The sequence below is a fragment of the Vespa velutina genome, chromosome 6, assembly GCF_912470025.1.
Source record: "Vespa velutina chromosome 6, iVesVel2.1, whole genome shotgun sequence".
In the NCBI taxonomy this organism is placed as follows: Eukaryota; Metazoa; Arthropoda; class Insecta; order Hymenoptera; family Vespidae; genus Vespa; species Vespa velutina.
In genome coordinates, this window is record NC_062193.1 from 8,444,388 (window position 1) to 8,463,308 (window position 18,921).

At 40.4% G+C, this 18,921-nt stretch overlaps 2 protein-coding genes and 1 long non-coding RNA gene across 17 annotated transcripts in view; 1 reads left to right on the plus strand and 2 right to left on the minus strand.

Moving 5' to 3' along the window:
- Nucleotides 1-9,037, minus strand: part of LOC124950113 (serine-rich adhesin for platelets-like) — a 20,244-nt gene extending 11,207 nt beyond the window's left edge. For 7 of the 13 annotated variants that reach the window (XR_007101257.1, XR_007101259.1, XR_007101258.1 and 4 more), the window contains exon 1: nt 1-2,830. This exon is cut by the window's left edge. Coding sequence is in view for 4 of the 13 variants with exons in the window: in XM_047496376.1 (XP_047352332.1) it covers nt 1-2,143 (2,143 nt within the window). In the remaining 9 variants the exon portion in view is untranslated. The other 6 variants (XR_007101261.1, XR_007101264.1, XR_007101265.1 and 3 more) reach the window with 6 other exon arrangements.
- On the plus strand, nt 3,388-8,284 carry LOC124950117. Of its 2 annotated transcripts, none has more exons than XR_007101267.1 (3): nt 3,388-4,618; nt 4,790-5,374; nt 6,094-8,284. It is a non-coding gene; the product is annotated as an uncharacterized LOC124950117 (long non-coding RNA). The 2 variants fall into 2 exon arrangements; XR_007101266.1 differs by having other exon boundaries at nt 3,388-4,015; nt 4,109-4,618; nt 4,790-8,284.
- A 3,502-nt stretch (nt 9,038-12,539) lies between the features above and the next one.
- LOC124950115 overlaps nt 12,540-18,921 on the minus strand; it is a 34,630-nt gene continuing 28,248 nt past the window's right edge. Inside the window, exons 3-11 of one of the 2 annotated variants that reach the window (XM_047496378.1) lie at nt 18,464-18,733; nt 15,205-15,810; nt 15,002-15,121; nt 14,733-14,908; nt 14,283-14,571; nt 14,104-14,185; nt 13,890-14,034; nt 13,571-13,760; nt 12,540-13,455 (exon numbers count right to left, since the gene is read on the minus strand). In XM_047496378.1, coding sequence (XP_047352334.1) covers nt 13,304-13,455; nt 13,571-13,760; nt 13,890-14,034; nt 14,104-14,185; nt 14,283-14,571; nt 14,733-14,908; nt 15,002-15,121; nt 15,205-15,810; nt 18,464-18,733 — 2,030 coding nt within the window. In that variant the 3' untranslated portion in view covers nt 12,540-13,303. The remainder of the gene's footprint in view (nt 13,456-13,570; nt 13,761-13,889; nt 14,035-14,103; nt 14,186-14,282; nt 14,572-14,732; nt 14,909-15,001; nt 15,122-15,204; nt 15,811-18,463; nt 18,734-18,921) is intronic. The other variant, XM_047496379.1, reaches the window with a different exon arrangement.

Consider the following 18,921-nt stretch of genomic DNA (forward strand, 5'->3'; position numbering starts at 1 on the left):
GCGATAAATCGACTAAACGATTGTTATAATAAGAAAAAAGTTGTGTTGGAGAACTAGCCAACTCGCAGCAATAGAACTGTTGACTCTGCGGGACTTGAGGTGGTGGAGATCGTTCAATGTATTCAACGTCGACGCATTCCTCTTCGGCGGCAGACGAAGCGAGGTAATTGGTAGTTCTTAGATCGACTGGTGTGTCCACGGAAATAACCGTTTGATCTTGGCTCGGGCCTAGTCGTTGTCGAGCATTACCCCTTAATGCAATTTCGCCTCTTAATTCGCTCTCCTGGCCAAGCCACTTTTGTACCTGGCGACGATTTATACCAAACTTCCTCGCAGTGGCACGTTGATTTCCTGCTACACCAATGTCCCGATGGAAAGCATCGAGTACGTCGAGTTTAAAGCGCAGAGAGAACGATCTCCTACGGCCCAGATCGTTTGAGGAAGTTCTGGCCTCGTTCGAAGGGCAACATTCGACGAGACTGTCCATCTCACTATCCGAGCAACTTCCGCTGCTTGATCTTGCCGAACTACTTCCAGGCTCGGAATAGTTGCCCTCTTGATCGTCCTCGGGACTTCTGGAGTCGACGTGAAATGAACTACGCCGAGCGGGATGAGAATCCACGCAAGAGGATACGCCATCTTCCTCCTCGTTTAATCTTGATTCTATTTCCTCCTCGTCTATCTCTTCCTTTTTAACTTTAACACTACAGAATAGCCTTCTTCGTTTCTCCTCTTCGTTCATTTCTTCTTCGAAAACAGCTGAGATATCTCTTCTTCCAACTGTATCGGAAAACTTTTCCGAATTCAAAGATTCTCGAGTATTAAAAAGAACGGTAGACGTGGAATTTCCAGCGCAGCAATCGTTAGCACCTCCTCGCGGAACCTGTTGAGGAGAGAGAGGGAGACTTCGCGTGCACGGAGTCGCCACGGAGTCTGGACTAGCTCGTTCTGTCTTTATCATTGACGGCGTTAAAGCTCTGCCGTAAGCATTTCCGTCCATCGACGATGAGTCGGCGTTACCAAGAGTAGTAGTAGTAGTAGTAGTAATCGTTAATGCACCGACCTCGATTGGTGGGTACGGGAGATCTCGACGGGATGGTCGGAAACACGACGTCAACGTTTCATATATCTTCGTCTCGCTATCGACATCGTAATGAGTACTTTCGAGATCACGCTTACGTTGTTCTTCAACGTTATTCCAATCGTAATAGCTCCTTTCGCGTTCGATCAACGAAGAAACTTGCTGCATTGCTCCATTCTCGATTTCTGCGTGACATCGCGGATGTTGGTGTTGATCACGTGGAACGTATCCACCGACGATCGTCATCGTCGTTGTGGTCGTCGTAGCTGGTAAAATGATTTCGGAGGACGGATGCGCGTACCGCGGTGACGAGGGCGAATCTCGAGTCAGAGAAGAACGTGGCGGAAGAGGAGGTGGGGCGGGCCGGACGGCCGACTCGTCGCCGTGCAGTCTGGCGAGACCGAGGTTCAAGGCCGGCGTCGGCACCGCTGGAGTCACGCCGGGCATCGTAACCCCTTCCGACGTCGACAACGTCACCTCGTGCTTCGAGATCACCGTTGTCGTTGAAGTCGGCGACGACGACGACGACGACGGCGACGACGACGACGATGACGACGACGGCGATGACGACAATGACGACGATGACGAGGACGACGACGACGACGACGACAACGACGACAATGACGACGACGACGATGACGACGACGACGACGACGATGATGAGGGGGAAGATAATGAAGGTGATGACGTTGACACTATCGAATTACTTGTTTCAGCACAACTGTTCCTCAAATTGTCTTCACACTGCAGCCACTTTTGTATCTGTCGACGATGTATTCCATACTTTCTTGCTGTCGCACGTTGATTACCACGACAATCGATGTCATTCCTATAAGAATCGAGGACCTTGAGCTTGAAGGACGGCGCGAATATGCGTCTGCTGCCCATCACGGCTACCGACTTCCGTACGTTCTGTTGTTGCAATTGTTGCTGTTGCTGCGGTTGCTGTTGCTGCTGCTGTTGTTGCTGTTGATGATGATGGTGAAGTGATCGTTGTTGTTTGCGATGCACCATATTAACTGTAGTTCCTTCTGGAAGTAACTCACTACTGCCACGGGCCATGACGCGAGACAGGCACCTAACGGACAACTATCTCGCACGTCGTTCACGATGAGTCGACGGCGTGTCGACGAATAATCACACGTTTCTTTTTTAACACAATGATAGGACGTAGTACGTTCACGAGGGTGAAACACTATAGGCACTATCAACAACGACGGCAACAAAAACGACAACGACGACGACGACGACGATGCACGGGGGTACCTCGACGCGTAACATCGCACGAAGTGGTCTGACCGCACGGAGTACGGAGTTCCTTTTAGGTCTTGGTAGATGCCGTAACTAATTTTCATCCCCTCTACACGTCCGAGAACCGTAGCCGCTTCCCACCGAAACGCTCTTTTCCCCTTCCTTTTGATCTCCCTCTATTTATCTCTTTCTTTCTCACTTCGACTATATCCCCCACCGCTGTTGGTCAGAATGCGACACCGGCGCTCTCTCCGTTTCGCTTTGTCTCTCCTCCTCTCTCCGCCTCTTCTCTTAGCTGTACCCCCTCCGTTCGTCTGGACTTAACTCGGTTCTTCTCGAACGAGCGCGGCCGGCTGGCTGGTCCACCAACAACGTCGTCCACCGTCCGCCGTTCTTCTTTCTCTTCTCTGTGTATTACAGTTGTATGTGTGCTACCGATTCTCTCTCACTCTCTTTCTCTTATACACACATACATACATCCTACTCATACATAACACTGTCCGCCTCTCTCTCTCTCTCTCTCTCTCACTCTTCTTCCCTTTCTCCCTCTCTTTCTCTTACTCGCACTCCGGATCAGCAGGAGCGTAGGCGCCCCACCCGCCGTCCCCTCTACCGTCTCGGCCGTTCGCACCTCGCTCTGTAAAGCTCCGCCATATTGCAGGCCCGCTTCCGTCGATGACGCGCGCGGGAAACGTCACAGCGGCGTGACGACGCTTACCCGGCGCCATGTTGTCTGCCGCGCTTTCGTCCAGCCGTCCGCCGTCCGCCACCGCCGCCGCCACCGCCACCGCCACCGCCGCCGCCGCCGCCGCCGCCGTTGCCGCCGCCGTCGCTCTCCCGGTGCACGGCAGCCAGCGCGGAGCCTTCATTTTTGCGGGCCTTTCTCTCCTTTCAACCTCCGTCCTTCTACAAACGAACTACCAGTCTACGTTCTCATACGTTTCACGTTCTAATCTCTCTCTCTCTCTCTCTCTCTCTCTTTCTCTCTCTCTTCCCCCCCCTCCTCTTTCTCATCTCTCTGTCTTTCTTTTGTTTATCACACTACATGAATTTTCGCCCTCCTTCACAGAGAAGCGGACCGAGAAAGGGGGGAACCGTTTCAAGGAACGATGCATTTTGGATAAAATTAGCACACTTGCATCGCCGTATGTATACCCTTCATGTTTCTAAGTCAACCATCTACCCTGGTAGAGAATTGGATTCGTAAAAGAGCCTAATAAGAACGAGTCTCTTTGGACTCGTGAGAATAAGACAGGCTAACCAGGCAGGCGCAAACTCATTCGTTCATTAGTTGAATGATATAACGATGACGTAGGAGATATCGTGACAAGAGGAGTTGAAAGTAAATAGTATACGTGCATTGGATAGAAAAAGTTCAAATTGATTCTTTTTCACGTACGGTACTTCCTCTTTTTTTCTTTCTTTAAGTTTAACTTCCGCCGGGAGATCTACGGACGATGGATATTGAGAAAATGATAATAAAGAACATACATCGATCTCAGCGCTACGAGAGTGGAATGGGAAAGCTTTGCTTTACGTACATAAAAGAGGTGGTGGTAAACAGAAGTGGAAGAGGTATTAGCGAAGAGAGGTGATGGTCAAAAGGAGGGAAGGGGAGATTTTGCCTTCCAGGAAAATGCCCATGACCGTCTAGGCTTACCGAGTAATGGTAGAGTCATTAAGGTAAAAGTTGTCCCTATTATTAAGTTGGTAGGTCAATGGAATCCGTATTGTCTTTCTATTGATGTCACCGTCATTTTTTCGTCTTACCGTTAGGTTTACCAATTTTACGATGGTACGTAAGACGAGTTTCTTTCGTTATTTCATTCTCTTTACAATAGAGAGGTAACCTTTAGTCGGTGGAAATTGCGGGACTTCTTGGAAATCAGGATACCAGAGGAAGAGAGGGAGAGAGGGGGAGGGGGTGGAGAGAGAGAGAGAGAGAGAGAGAGAGATCACGAAATGCTCGCATGAAACACGGATTTCTCGGCGTATGCGCCGCGAAATGAGATCATGTTGTTTTTGTGGCATGGAGTCGACGGTTAATACGTTTAGCTACGCGTCCGCGCGGTTGCCATGCTTCTCTACGTCTTGCGCGTAGGCCAACTCGCGAGGCGATGACGCAAGCTGCGCGTTGGCACGTATACATACTTCTTCGACGAAAGAGAGAAGCGACAAGAGGACACGACGGACGAACGAACGAACGGAGCTGGCTAGCTAGCTAGCTAGCTAGCTAGCGATCGACGTGACTTGGAATGGACGGAGAGAAGAGAGAGGGAGGTAGAGGTAGGTAGGTAGGTAGGTAGGTAGGTAGAGAGAGAGAGAGAGAGGTAGATAGAGATAGAGATAGAGAAAGTGAGAAACAAAAGAGAGAGATAAAGAAAAGGGACGGGTGTCGTAAATTTCCACGATTCGCGTCACCAGCTTTTGAGTACAGAATCGCCGATATCCTCCTAGGTAATTCCCAACATAAAAGTACCTTGCCGTCTTCCAAGAATTTTGACGGTTAGATCGGAGTCAGGCTCTCCGAAGGCTTCCGGCCTTCCGATCGACGGCCATGAGAGAGAGGAACACACCTGCTTCGTCGTTCGATCCGACCTTCGTACCGCAACGACTCATCGTTTTGGCATTCGGCGGCGATCGGATTCTCGAGCGATGATTACGATCTTTTCACGCGCCACGGAGAATTTCATCATCATTTCGGATAATCGGATAGATATCGCGGAAAGAATGCTTTCTTATTTTTTACTTGATGCATTTTTCGTTCTCATGTAAATTGTAATCTAAATTCTGTTAAATAATAGAGTTGTTGAACGAAGAGAAAGGATAGATAGAGAAAGGAAGGAGATAGAGAGCGAGAGAGAAAGAGTAGATTGATGCGACGGACGTGGCGCAGCAGCAACGGCAGCAACAGCAGCAGCAGCAGCAGCAGCAACAGCAGCAGCAGCAGCAGCAGCAGCAGCAGCTAAGTCAGACCGGCAGTCGCCTAGCGCGCCACGACGGCTGGCACGGCTCGTCGGATTTGTCCTTGGGATCGAGAAGGTAGGCACAGCCCAAGGAAAGAGATGTGGCAACGTGGCAGGCAGCAGGCAGAGCTCCCCCTCCTTTGTCCGTCGTCGGCCGGTCTTGCCAGACAGGGTGTCGCCAGCTCGGTCGGCCCGGTCGGCCGGGTTTGTGCGAGGGAGAGAGGAGATCGACGGGTGAAAGGAGGAAAGGGGCAGGGGTACAGGCTGTGGCAGCAGGAGGTGGAGGAGGAGGGGGGGTTCCGGTATGTGTGCTGCTAGTCGCGGGAAGGGCAAAGCGAATCGTGCTCGTAGAGCGGAGAAGAGAGTCCGGGGATGGATGAGAAGGAAAGAGAGAGAGAGAGAGAGAGGGAGAGAGAGAACTCCGCTCTCTGCGTATCGTAGGATCGGTCGTGGACCTACATTCACGCGGGTAGCCATGTTTGAAAACTCGCGTCCCGCTGGAATGTGCCTAAGGGGGCCCCTACCCCTCTCTCTTTTTCCTTCCTTCGCCATTCTACGGTCCCGTCGACGATCTTCCGATGCCTTTTGCTTTCCCCTCCATACAAGAGTTGGCGCCCCAAATGGTCGCGTAACCAGAGACGTGCCTCTGGCCTGCCCTGGTCGCGCCAGACTTCTCGGCGCCCAAATGATGTACGCCGACCATTCCCTCTCTTTCTCTCTCTCTTTTTCTCTTTTTCTTTCTTCCTCCTACTCATTCTATTCGTCTCGTTCCCATTGCTTTCCTTTTTCTTCCAGCATACGTACATATACTTATACACCTTCCAATGAAGTCCAAAGAACCGAACACACATTGTTTAACTTTTTGGCACCTTCAATACGGGAATCTTCTTTTATAATACCAAAGTCGAAGTCCTTTGAAAGAGAACACGTTGGTGTTTCGGCTGTCCCGTAACACATTGTACGAGAAAGGACAGAGGGTACATAGTCAAGGTTCGTAAAAGTTCTTGAGAAGACGAGACCGATTGGCCGTCAGAAAGAGACGTACCGCTTTGTTAACATAAGAGAGGACGATGGCGATGACGAATTGAATTTTGTCTCAGATCGCAGTTCTTTCTGAATTTTACGACAAGCTTCTGTGCTTACTCGCCTCTCTGCTTTTGCATTTCTGGTTTAAGTTGAAATGAATTTTCTAACGAAGTCTCGAACTTCGCGTTGCTCTTTGCGCCGGACTTTGAAAAGACTCCGCTATCAGCTCATACGAGACTTCTTATCTCAAGTTTCCTTTGAAGAAAAAAAACAAAAAAAAAGAAAAAGAAGAAAATAAAAAAAAAAAAAATCATTGCTCGAGAAACGATGAGTCTGTCCTTCGTAACCGCACGTACCGTACGGTTATTGTACGTATGTCGTTCGGTAGATTACATCAGTAGCTTGTTAGCTCGATAACTAGTTAAAATAAAACTAATAAGAGTAATAATAATCCATTCGTTCAATGAAGAGAAAGAGAGAAAGAGAAAGAGTCAATGTTCTCGTTAACGACATGGTAGATCCGTTCGAATGTTCTCCTTAAATGTTTCCATTTACTTATCCAATAATTAGATATGATAGTTGCGAAAGATGATAATACGCATCGTACGCGTATTTTCTTTTCGATAGGGTGAAAAGTGAGTTTTTGCTTGGCTGCTCTTTCAAATCGCAAACTCGAGTTTATACTTTAGTTTATTTATGTGCACGCCGCCGACTGGGAGAGCGCCACACGTGCAACCACGTACACATATGCGTCTCGCATATTCCGTTGTGTTCGTACGTTTATCGGTGTGGCGCGTTTACGACATTCGTGCGTAGTAGTGCGTATTTTCCCACACATTCATGAATCAAGTAAGTATGTATGCGCGCGTATGGTGTCGAACCTAATCGCGCTTATACCCAGGGACGCACGCACGCATCGGTCATATTATATATCTCTCACGAAAATTTATATATCGTGATATAAACAAGCTCATAATGATATAATAAATAAGCTAAGTTAAAGGAAATCTCGTCGTTTTATATAGAAAGAATGAGAAGAGGTAGAGGGGAAGGAGGAGGAAAAAGAAAAATAGAAAAAAAAAAGAAAAAAAAGCTTAAGGATAGTTTACAAGTCACGATGGACGCGAAGAAAGAGAAATGCCCGGGTGACGTACATAGCTGGCATATACTACGATATTTTGATGACTTTCTCTGTAAAGAAACTAACCGATGTTCGTATGCAAATAAGAGAGAGACAGAGAGAGAGAGAGAGAGAGAGAGAGAAAAGAAACGTTACGAGGATCTATTCAAAACTATCGATCGATAATCATTAGTTTGACCTTGAAATTCAAACACAATTTGTATTTCATACGTATCAGTAATAATATTATTTATAGATATAATAAAATTTTCATAAGGTCAATTAAGATCAACCTGACTTCTCTATCGTGTCGACTTGCTTTCTCTTTTAAGATCTCGTCTCGTAACGAATAGTAGAAGAAAGAGACGAGGAACGCAAATACATTTAGAATTCGTTTAGATAGACAGAGAGAGAAAGAGAGAAAGAGAACGTCGTATAGTCTATCGTCCAACATTCCTACATTACCGATACGTAATTTCGTAAAGAGCCTTGATGCGTCCCTGATCGGGTGGTTCGCGTAGGTTAAGCGTCACACTTGGCCGCACCGCTCGTTTGCCTACGTACGAACACAGAAATACACCTTCTCCGTGGGCGGTCGCACGATGGCGCCTACTCGCGCATACCTGAACACACCGAGTGAGTGAGAGAAATAGAGTGAAAGAGAGGGAGGGAGAGAGAGAGAGAGAAAGAGAGAGCTTAAGAAACCTTTCCGTTAAGAGAACGTTTCTCTTCTTTTATTACTCACGCACGATCTCGTACGTGTGTTCGGCTCATCTTCTTCTTCCCTTTCATCTTCTTCCGCGATAACACGTGGAAGAACCAATGGAAATAATATAACAATAATACTAATAATAATAATAATATTAATAATAATAATAATAATAATAATAATAATAAAGTACTAATACTGATACTATTATTAATAATAATAATAATAATATAATAATAATAATAATAATAATAATAATAATAATAATAATAATAATAATAATAATAATAATAAATGTCTTATCATTGTGAAATACAGCATTACGAAGAGTGTGCGCGCTACGACGCCTACGTTCGATTCTCTCTCTCTCTCTCTCTCTCTCTCTTTCTCTCTCTCTCTCTGTCTCTCTCTCTCTCTTTCTCTTTCTATCTCTATCATTCTTTCTCTACATTTTATGCATATACAAGCTAACCTTTTATCTTATCATTGGCGAAGGCGTATCGAGGCTGACCGCCATGCGTTTTGCGAACGTTTTCGATGAGGATGCGAAGACTTCGTATTCCGGACCTTTCATCTCTTCCCTCGATTTCTTCCGAGTACGAACGGAGAATTCCACGATACGGAGAAGACAACACACGTTAAAGAATATGACGTTCTGTCTCTACGAACGGTAGCAGCGTTCCTCCCTTTTGTTTTATTTTCTAACAGAATGTCGACGTTAACGTTAGCGTGGCGCGCGCGCGCCTTCGATTTTACCGACCTTACCGACCGGCCGATAAAAATGTACGTACCTATCCTATATACGTATATGTTACTTTCATTCTCTCTGTTTTATCCATAGATATTAAATCTCTAATACATCTTATATATATATATGTAAAAAATCCAATAATGTACATATAGGAAAAGGACATATATATATATGTATATATCCTCAATATATATGTACATATATGTATATGTATATATATATATATATATATTATATTGAATTCGAGCGTCACGTAATAATCTCTTCTATTCTCGTTAATTAATCTGGCGCAGAGATTTAACGAGGTTATCAACGAGGTCATCAACTTCGTCCACACGTCAATACTTCAATTGGACTTTCTTCGAAGGAAAAGGAACGATAATGCGTATTGAATTTCTTATTTATTTATTTATTTATTTATTTTTTTTTTTTTTAATCAAATTTAGACATTATAAATCACGGTATTTTTTTCTTTTGTTTCTTCGTATGAAGAAAATCATTCGTTTTAAATGTAACAGGCATGATTTACATATACATTATAACGAGATAATAACGAAATATCATTAAAATGATGCATTTCTTCCGTTAATATTGCAAAATGTTTTCGTATCGACGATCAGATCGAATACTTACATACGTATATGCATACATACATATGTACTTATATATATATATATATATCTATGAAATAATCTCGGCATTTGCCATGACTCCAAGCGCTGTCAAGCTCATTAACCTCGTTATCCGATTGATCTTAAAGTTTACTCTATCGTTATTATAACGCGATTTATGTCTGATTTAAGATTTATCCTGCTGTATCGAATTGGATTAATGCCGAGCGAATGAAGAAATTGAATTTAATTGAATATCCCTATCTCGAGTAATATCACCCTTGGGTGGGATTATATACGAAAGAATAGGAAAAAGTATGTAAAAAAAATAAAAAAAAAAAAAATAAAAAAAAAAAAAATAAAAAAAAAAAAGAAAAAAAAAAAAAAAAAAGAAAAGAATCTTACGCTTAGGTAAGCGAGGGAAATATCGTTCTTATTTTTATAATCGGTTGCTACGATAAACTTTTTTTGTTTTTTCTTCTTTTTCTTCTTTTTCTTTTTTTTTCTTTTTTTTTCTTTTTTTTTTTTTTTGCTTTCGTGGATCAATAAGATCTATACATACTTATGTGGGATATATGTATAAGATAGTATATGGAATTTGATTTCATTTTCTTTTCATACGTCAATGGTATTATTTTTAAAGGACGAAAGAATGTCAAGTGATGTTTTCTTACCGCACCGATGTGTCAACTGATGTTTGCTATTATTGTCGCGTAAAGCCAAGCGCTTTACTTGTCTACGGTAAGCCGCCATATGGCAAACACTAAACAACCAGGTCCGATCTTTAAGCTCGAACTCATCATTGGCTGTTCGCCGATTTTATTCTGATATACATACACACATAAATATATATATATATATATACATGTATATACATATGTATGTATATATAGGATGATTATAAATTAAGAGTCAATTGAATATCTCGTCTGTTAGAAGCAATAGAAAAAAGATATATTTAAGAAAACTTTCATGATGAATCATGATGAATAGTTCAAAAGATAAATCGTTCAAAATTGGTTACATATTAATAAACAAATTGTTTTTTCACAATCTTCGTCTCATCATTAAATGCGCTCATTGAAATAATGAAACCTTGTCCTGAGGATTTTTTTCTATATAAAATCTAAAGTAATCGAAGGTATTTGAGACGATAATTATTATTGGTCCAGCTTATATATACTTATATTTTTCTTTCCTTCGATAGTTATAAATTGAAGGATTTTTTATTGGTAAAGAACGACACCTTGACATTTCGAATTTTCGACGAATTTTATTGGCTTCGTTTAAGTGCGCTGAATGAAAAAAGAAGAAGAAGAAAAAAAAAGAATAAAATTTTTTTATCTTCCTCTTAAATTTTTAAAATTCCTCACGTGAATCTTTTCGAAAAATACATATATTAACGGGTAATAAGTTTCAATAATCGCAATGTATTTTATTCTTTTTTTTATTTTCGTTTCTAATTGGCTCTTAGCAACCAGTGACGTACAAATGTGCGATAAATTATTTCAAGCGATTTATGCACCGAACGATCGAATGGAAATGAAAGATATTTGAAGTAGGTGGAAAAAGTACGGAGGCGAGAGAGAGAGAAAGAGAGAGAGAGAGAGAGAGAGAGAGAGAGAGAGAGAGAGAGAGAGAGGAAGAAAAGGTTGTTACTGAACCGGTATTGTTGATGGATTTGCTTGGAAAAAAGTTCTCGCCGACATTGATCCTCGCTTATAATTAATAATAAAAAGACATTCATTCTATTTTCGTATTGTGTATACACATATATATATTTATATATTTATATTTATAAATAGAGTACAAATGTATATGATATTGATAGTAATGTGTTTTGTTCTCTGAATGCTTAATACAATAAACGTCGTAATATATACATTTTGTATTTGTTTTAGCTCTCGTACGATAGCCCTTACGCAAATTTTCTTTTCTCGTTCGTTATCAATCACTTGAATTAGAGTGCTTTTTTTTTTTTTTTTTTTTTTTTTTTTATTATAAACACTTGATTCATTTTGTTACACTAACGATAAACAAAACCGTAGAAATAAAAAGAGATATTCGATATCGATTAATAAATAACAATAAATCATTTCGACGATTAAATTAGTCTTTTTGTTGAACTTTTGTGATTCAGATAAATTTCATTTTACGGGCAACGCGCAGAGAGCTCGAACTCTAAAGAGTAAGCACCTTAACCGAATGTCTTGCTGCACTTCAGTCGATTCACAAGCATACGTTAGTTAAATCTTTTCTTTTCTTCTTTTTTTTTTCTTCTTTTTCTTTTCTTTTTTTTTTTTTTTTTCTTTTCTTTCAGTGCGATATTTCGAAAAAATAATTGCACCGGAACTCGATCGAAGAATTATCGACGCTTCGCGAGGAAAATTTTCTTCGAAATTTCGCATGATCGTGAATAGACTGTAGTTCTATTATTAATGAGATAAACTTTACGTTACGTTGTTAAATCTTATACGATTAATGGAATGGAATTTCCATGCGCACCACCAAAAACTATGAAACTGTACGAAGGAGTATTTCTTTCGACTCTGAGAACGTACGTATACGATATTATCGTCGTTCTGTTTGCTAACGTATGTCGCGTCAAGAACGAAATCGAGAATATCGATCGCGCATATGTACCAGTGCTTTCTCTCTTTCTTTCTTTCTTTCTTATTTTTCTCTTATGCTCGCATACTTTGCTTAATCGCTACCTTAATTCTATCTGTATCGTTAGAAACGTTAGTGAAGCGTGAACCTTTAAATATCGCTAGTCTTGATACGGGTTATAAGTCGACACTTATGGAAAATAATAAAAATTCGATCGTTATTCGTCGTTTATATCATAAAACTTCTTCGAATTTACGTCGATCGAGATTATCTTCTTGCAACCCGATCAGAAGTAGCTACAAGAGAGAGAGAGAGAGAGAGAGAGAGGGAGAGGGAGAGAGAGAGAGAGAGAGAGAAGGAGAGAGAAATATGAGATAGTTCTGTTTAGAAAATTTTCTTAAATAAGTAGTATACTTATTTTTTTTTTTCTTTTTTTTTTTTTTTTCTTTTCTTATCGAATCTAATCGCTCATCAATTAAAATCAATAAATACGTATATGAACGTATACGACACTATGTTTATGCGCGAGCATGAATGTGAACGTGGAAGGATAGATTCTTAAATTAGTGTACTTGAGTAACACATCAACAGGATCGAAAGTCGTTAAGACATTGCACAATGTCCCGTCTTGTGACTCTACCGTATTGAGCAAAATGGTAGCCGATACGTTGAACGTTACTTCGAAATTATTCTATAATTAGTGTCACTGAATATTATTGATGAAAGAGGTCGGCGCGTGTTACGGCGTGCTACGACCTCATGACATTTTGTATGGATCTCCTATATGCCATCGGCAGGTATCAAAATCGTCGATGAAACAATGATATGTGAATAATTTTAAGACAGAGCGATTAGGTTCGACGAGTCCTCCTTTCTCTTCTTCTTCTTCTTTTCTTTTTTTTTTTTTCTTTTTTTTAAATTCTTTTTTTCAGTATTTTTTTTTTTTTTTCTTTTTTTTCCTTTTCTTTGTTTTTTCCTCTCTTTGTCCCGTTCGACAAATATCGCCGATTTTGCATCGTGATACTTCTCACGCGTATGAGATATTCGTATAATGTATGATATTATTGCCGCAAGGTAAAGTGTACTTATGTGTTGTGTATATGTGTATATCGTATAAAAACATTTCCCCGTACTCGTCCTTTGTCCTATTCGTTTTTGCAGGTATGAAACGAGTCTTTTCAAGGCATCATCTTCCGCGGTGACAACCATTTCTTCATGTAGTAGCAAAAGATCGTAGAGATGTAGATAAGAACCAAAAGAGCACACGTGACTCCTAATGCGAGTACCGATGTTTTTGTCGGGCATGGTTCTACGATGGTCACGGTTTTGTCTTTAGACAAAAAAAAAAAAAAAAAAAAAAAGAATGAAAAAGAATGAAAAATGGTGTGAGCGAACATTAATCCGACATACGAATAGATAGTAAATCTTTTTTTATAGCGTTTTACCTGCTTCGTTGAAGTCTATGCTGGCATCGCTTTTGAGGAAATCTGATTGTTTTTCATCACCGAAATCCAAGACTAAAATCTCTTGAGAAAGAGTCATGTCCTCAGCTTTCTCTTCGGTAGCATTCATGACATTCCTTCGACGTCTTTTGCCCCACGATTCAACGGATTCACGTCCCCACTCGCAAACAGCCTGTCAACGAGCAACACGAAACGCTGTTAAACTTTTTCCCTTCCTTTTCGAGTTTCGGCACGCAAGGTATGAGAAAAATATGTCTCTGTTTACGAGCTCGAGGTTAGACGTTAATAAAGTTTTTATTACCGGTTCGCATGGTCCGAGACAATACTTGACGTTACATTGGAAGATGACACCGTAAGATTCCGTGAACCTGAAGGCTTCGTAGACCGATTGGAGGGCGTTACCGTCTGGCGTGAAGCTCGGGAATATCGAGGGATCCACTGGACATCTAAAATTACATCGTTCCATGAGATCCCTTTTAGATAGATCAATTTCGATCGAGTAAAAAAATATTAACCCTTCGTCGTCGATTATTTGGAAGGTGCTTTTCGAGTCCTTGGCCATAGCAACGCAGCTGCGAGCAAAGATTCCGTAAGGTGCTGTTATCGAAATAAATGAAAATTAAATGTTTATTATTATTCAGATAGAATTAACGTAATATTTCGATTGAATTTTTATTCTATTTACGATACTTACTGTCTTCAGGTATTTCGATCCTAAACGTCAATTTATCTCCGATTCTTACGGTTTCCACTTCTCTTGATCTGCTATCGAGAATGCGTATCCTTGGTGGTGGTGCTTCGGGTGCACTGGTGATACTAATCATTTCCGGATCTCTGATAGGCATCATCCCGAAAGTGATATTCTTCGATGACATGTCGTAAGTACACTTCACCTTATAGATTTTATCAGCCTTTGTCATGACCACCGAATGATGTTGGAGTACCACTGTGTTCGAGTAGATGCCAGTCTGAAAACCGTCACGCTGCCATGATGAACAGAGAGTTTGAGGAAAATTTTGCGACACGAAGCTAACTTTTCGTGAGATTTGTTTCTTTTTCATTTTTTTCCCTTTTTTTTGGTCTTTCTTTTTGCTTTTCTTTTTTTATCTTTTTCCATCATTCGCCATATATGAAAGACACTTACCACGCTCTGCGTATTACAATCCTGTCCGCTCATCGTTAAGTCGAGTCTGAAGAGATCACTATTGATAACGTCGATATTGCAAGTTTCAGAACGTCCGAGGGCATAGATACGACCATTGAATGGCTTGTTTGTACGAACTTGAACGGCTATACGTGTGTCCTTACAATCGACAGATACTGTGAACGTGAAATGATTACGATGTGAGGGACTTTATCGTTTAATCTTATAGATATAATGTCGATGGAGAGAAAATCATTGTTGAGGGTTACCATCATAGCAGGTGCCGGTTTTATCGCAGTTGATATCGTTCCTTGTCAGATTATTCACCGTAGGATCTTCTGTAGTTTCGAAGACGACCGGAAGCGGATCTGCGAGTGGTCCGGTGCCTTCTAAATAAATAAAAATATAAAATTATTTATAAAAGATTTACGTGTTTAAGAGGAATATTAAGAGAAAAAGTTTCGTTACTTACTCTCGCAAAAGTTTTCGAAATAGGTTCCAACTCGTTCACCATTATCGATCAGTGGTCTTTCAGCGTTAAGATAGGTCGAAGGTCCGTCGGGAAGAGTCCAATGATCCAAATGAAATAGATGACAATTATAAGCCGATCCTTGAGGTGCGCCACGATAAAGGAACGATCTGCAAAGGAACTCGTTCTCAATTTCGCAGGCCAATCTGCATGCAGATTCGCTTTGAACTTGAAGCTCTTTATCGGTATAATAATGTAGACCAGCGTATTGAGCGACTTTGTCATCGGCAACACCGATTCTAGGAATTTGGAAGATCCTTTGAGACTTGCAAGCTTCTTTTCCCTTCAAGCAAAGATTTTCAAAATAATCGACACCCTGAGCATCGACAAATTGAACGTATTGCCCGGTGGTACGTCGATCGGAGTCACTGAGATGACACTGAAGAGTAACGTAATTATATTCGAGAGATCGGCAGGTAAATCTGTGTTCGTTCAAACAGGCAGCGAGACAGGCTTCCTTCGTCGATGTATAAATGAGTGCATTGTCCAATCCACGAATCATTTTATTTGGTATACGTTCGAAGGACCATGGTCGGAGACATACGTTTTCTGTAATTATCGAGAGAGATTATAGATTAAATATAAATATCTATATTTTAAAGGAAATTATCTTTCTTTCGATTCGAATAAATCTATTAACGATATTTATCATATGTAAAAAGAAATGAAGAAATTTACTTGGACAACTAAAAGATAAGAGAAAACTTCAAGAAAAAAGGAAAAAGTACGATTCTATCTTATACGTTAATTTGAATTTAGCCGTTTCATTTTACTTCTCTTCTCGGCTCGACGATAATTTCTTGGATTATCCGTAGGATAACTGGGAAACTTTTATCGATCTGCACTAGATATATATATTCCCAAGTTTTACGATCGTTTTATAACGACGATGTGGAACGATAATATCATGTGAAAGAAATCAATGTTCGTTATACAGTTATCTTCGATGCTGTTGGTGAAGAAAAATAGAGGAGGATGAAGAATGGATCAGAAAAAAACAAAGGATCTCGTGGTTCATCGATCACGAGATTTAAAAACAGGCGAGACCAGAAAAGGCACGTCCGTTTTGAAATCACGAGTCGAAGACACATGTGACTTGGCAAGTTGACCATGCTGACGATGACGCACGCTACTCTTCTTTACGACTTTTTGGCACGCGAATTAAGAAAGAGAAAAAGACAGGCAGACAGACAGACAGACAGACAAACAGACAGAGAGATACAGAAAGAGACAGAGAGAGAGAGAGAGAGAGAGAGAGAGATGATGATGATGATGATGTCGGTGCTCACCCGTTCCAATTTCTTTTCCTTCGAGGAAGCCTGCCGCGAAAAGCGGCGCTTCTCAAATTGTTACTTGGTGCCAACGAACCGATGCGTGACTTCTTCACGGATGATTCACCGTGTCGTATGAATCCAAGATCGTGCATGACAAATCGCACGTACGACCGCGAGAAATTCGAGTACTCGATTGTGGCGTGATGGACTATCATATATAAAATGGGAAGAGAGGGAGAGAGAGAGAGAGAGAGAGAGAGAGAGAGAGAAAGACAGAAAGAAGAAAGAGAGAGAGAGAGAGAGAGAGAGAGAGAGAGAGAGAGAGAGAGAGAGAGAGAGACTAACATTCTTAACTATTTTTAAACTTAGCGACCCGTTAAAAAAACTTTTCTTCCTTCGCTCGTCATTTATATTTAGAGTTTATTTTGCTTTTAATACGTTTAAAGAGGGTGTCTTCGAACTTTACTTTCTCCTTTATTTATTAATAAAGATAGATATAAATATATCTTGTATATATTTGCCGCATAAGAAATACAAAATTATTTATCAATGTATAAAATTAGTTTTCAACTATTTTATTATTATATTATCCTATTTCGTTATGTTCTATTTAAATATTTTTCGTATAGGATCTATTCGAAAGTGAAAGTTTTATTAAGTATCAATCGAAATTTCAATGTTCATGGAATTTTCCTTTGAACAAGTTTCTCTATTGATCTCTTTTTGATGAAAATAAAATCTATTAGGATCTTGTTCATAAGAAATTTCGTATATCAGAGAAATTAAAGCTAAGAATTTTATTATATTATTATGTTCGCGTTATCTTATATATGACATGAAAAAAGAATTTATTAATTTTGTATTTCCGTACGAAGATATAATGTGAATAATCGTGGAAGGAAAAAATTTTAGCGTGAAAATTCTGGAAAAAAAAAAAATAATTCAGCGGTTTTTTTCTCCCTTTTTTTCTTTTTTTTTTTTTTTCTTTTTTTCCATAAAATTTTGATCCGAAAGTAAGATAATCTAAAATTGATTGCGGTTCTTAACGATCGTTGAATTCACAGCTAGACTCGCAAGAAGAGGCGCCTGCCCAAGGGTTTTTTTAAGGAATTCGAAGAAGCACGAAGCAGCAAAAGAAACTTCCTCGAAGTCTCTTTGATCATTCTTTCGAGCGTGACTCAACGACTGTAAGGACTCAGTTCTTTCTTTCTCTCTCTCTCTCTCTCTCTTTCTTTCTGTACTTTCTATTCGTAAGATGGTAGAGGGTACATTTTATGAGGGTTTTAAAGCGTATATAAATCTTCGAAGGTTTGGTACCAGCAGATTCGTTAAACCAATATTAAAGATTTAAAAAAAAATCTCTTAGGTATATTTCGACACCTCAAGGAACACAGTCCATTTCTGATTATTAGTAGTTTACTCTTATCTCTGGATTGTACCCATCGTACCTATTTTCAGGTACCAGCAGGGTGTTTATTGTTTGTCCATTCAAATTGGTAGAACCTTTGCAAATACAAAAATCATTACTGATTTTCATGGCCCATTCACAAAATTTCTTCTCCTATTCTTACCAACCGATATTTCCTAGTCTTTAACTTTCCCCTCATATTTTTTTTTTTCTTTTTCTTTTTCTTTTCCCCCGACCCGTCCTTTCTTTTCTTCAAACACTTTCTTACCTATTCCCTTTCTTTCTAATCCCAAGCAATCTTCTTGAGATTTATAATCCTGTCAATAGGCCTAAGAATGGTTCGAAAAATTCGTTAGTAGGGATCTGATTGTTCTTTAAAAGATTGGGTAGATTTTTAGGAAGATCTTTAAATAGATTCGTCGACAATTTTTCGACATTTTTTCGATCCTTAACAAGACAGATTAATTTTTATCAATTTTCTACGTATTTCAATCGATATTAACAAAAACAAAGGACTCACCTGATCTGATTTGCAGTTTCGTCATGTAATACATGTTCACAGCACGTTGAGGTTGAGCTGCTGGATTGGTAGCTGCCGTTTCGTTTTGTAATTGACAAAGAGTGTCCTGCATCGGTGCTAAAGGATTTACTACGAAGGAGAAAGCTGCAGCCTGGCATTCAGCTTCCTCTCGGCACCAACCTTGACACTCGTAAAGCGATAAATTTCTAACACTGTAATAAGTCGTACCTCGGTAATCGTAATCAGTTAATTTCTCGAACGCTGTTCTTGCTAAAAGAAAAACAAAAAAAAAAAAAGAAAAAGAAGAATATGATAACATCAGGTTGTGTCATTCGACACGAAAAAAATAAATAAATCATTTCTTTCTCGATCGATAAAGAAATTTTCTTTTCGATCGATTGTATTCTAGATTGGTAAGAGGAACTTGGGTCGAGATTGTTCAGAGAATAGCAGGTATG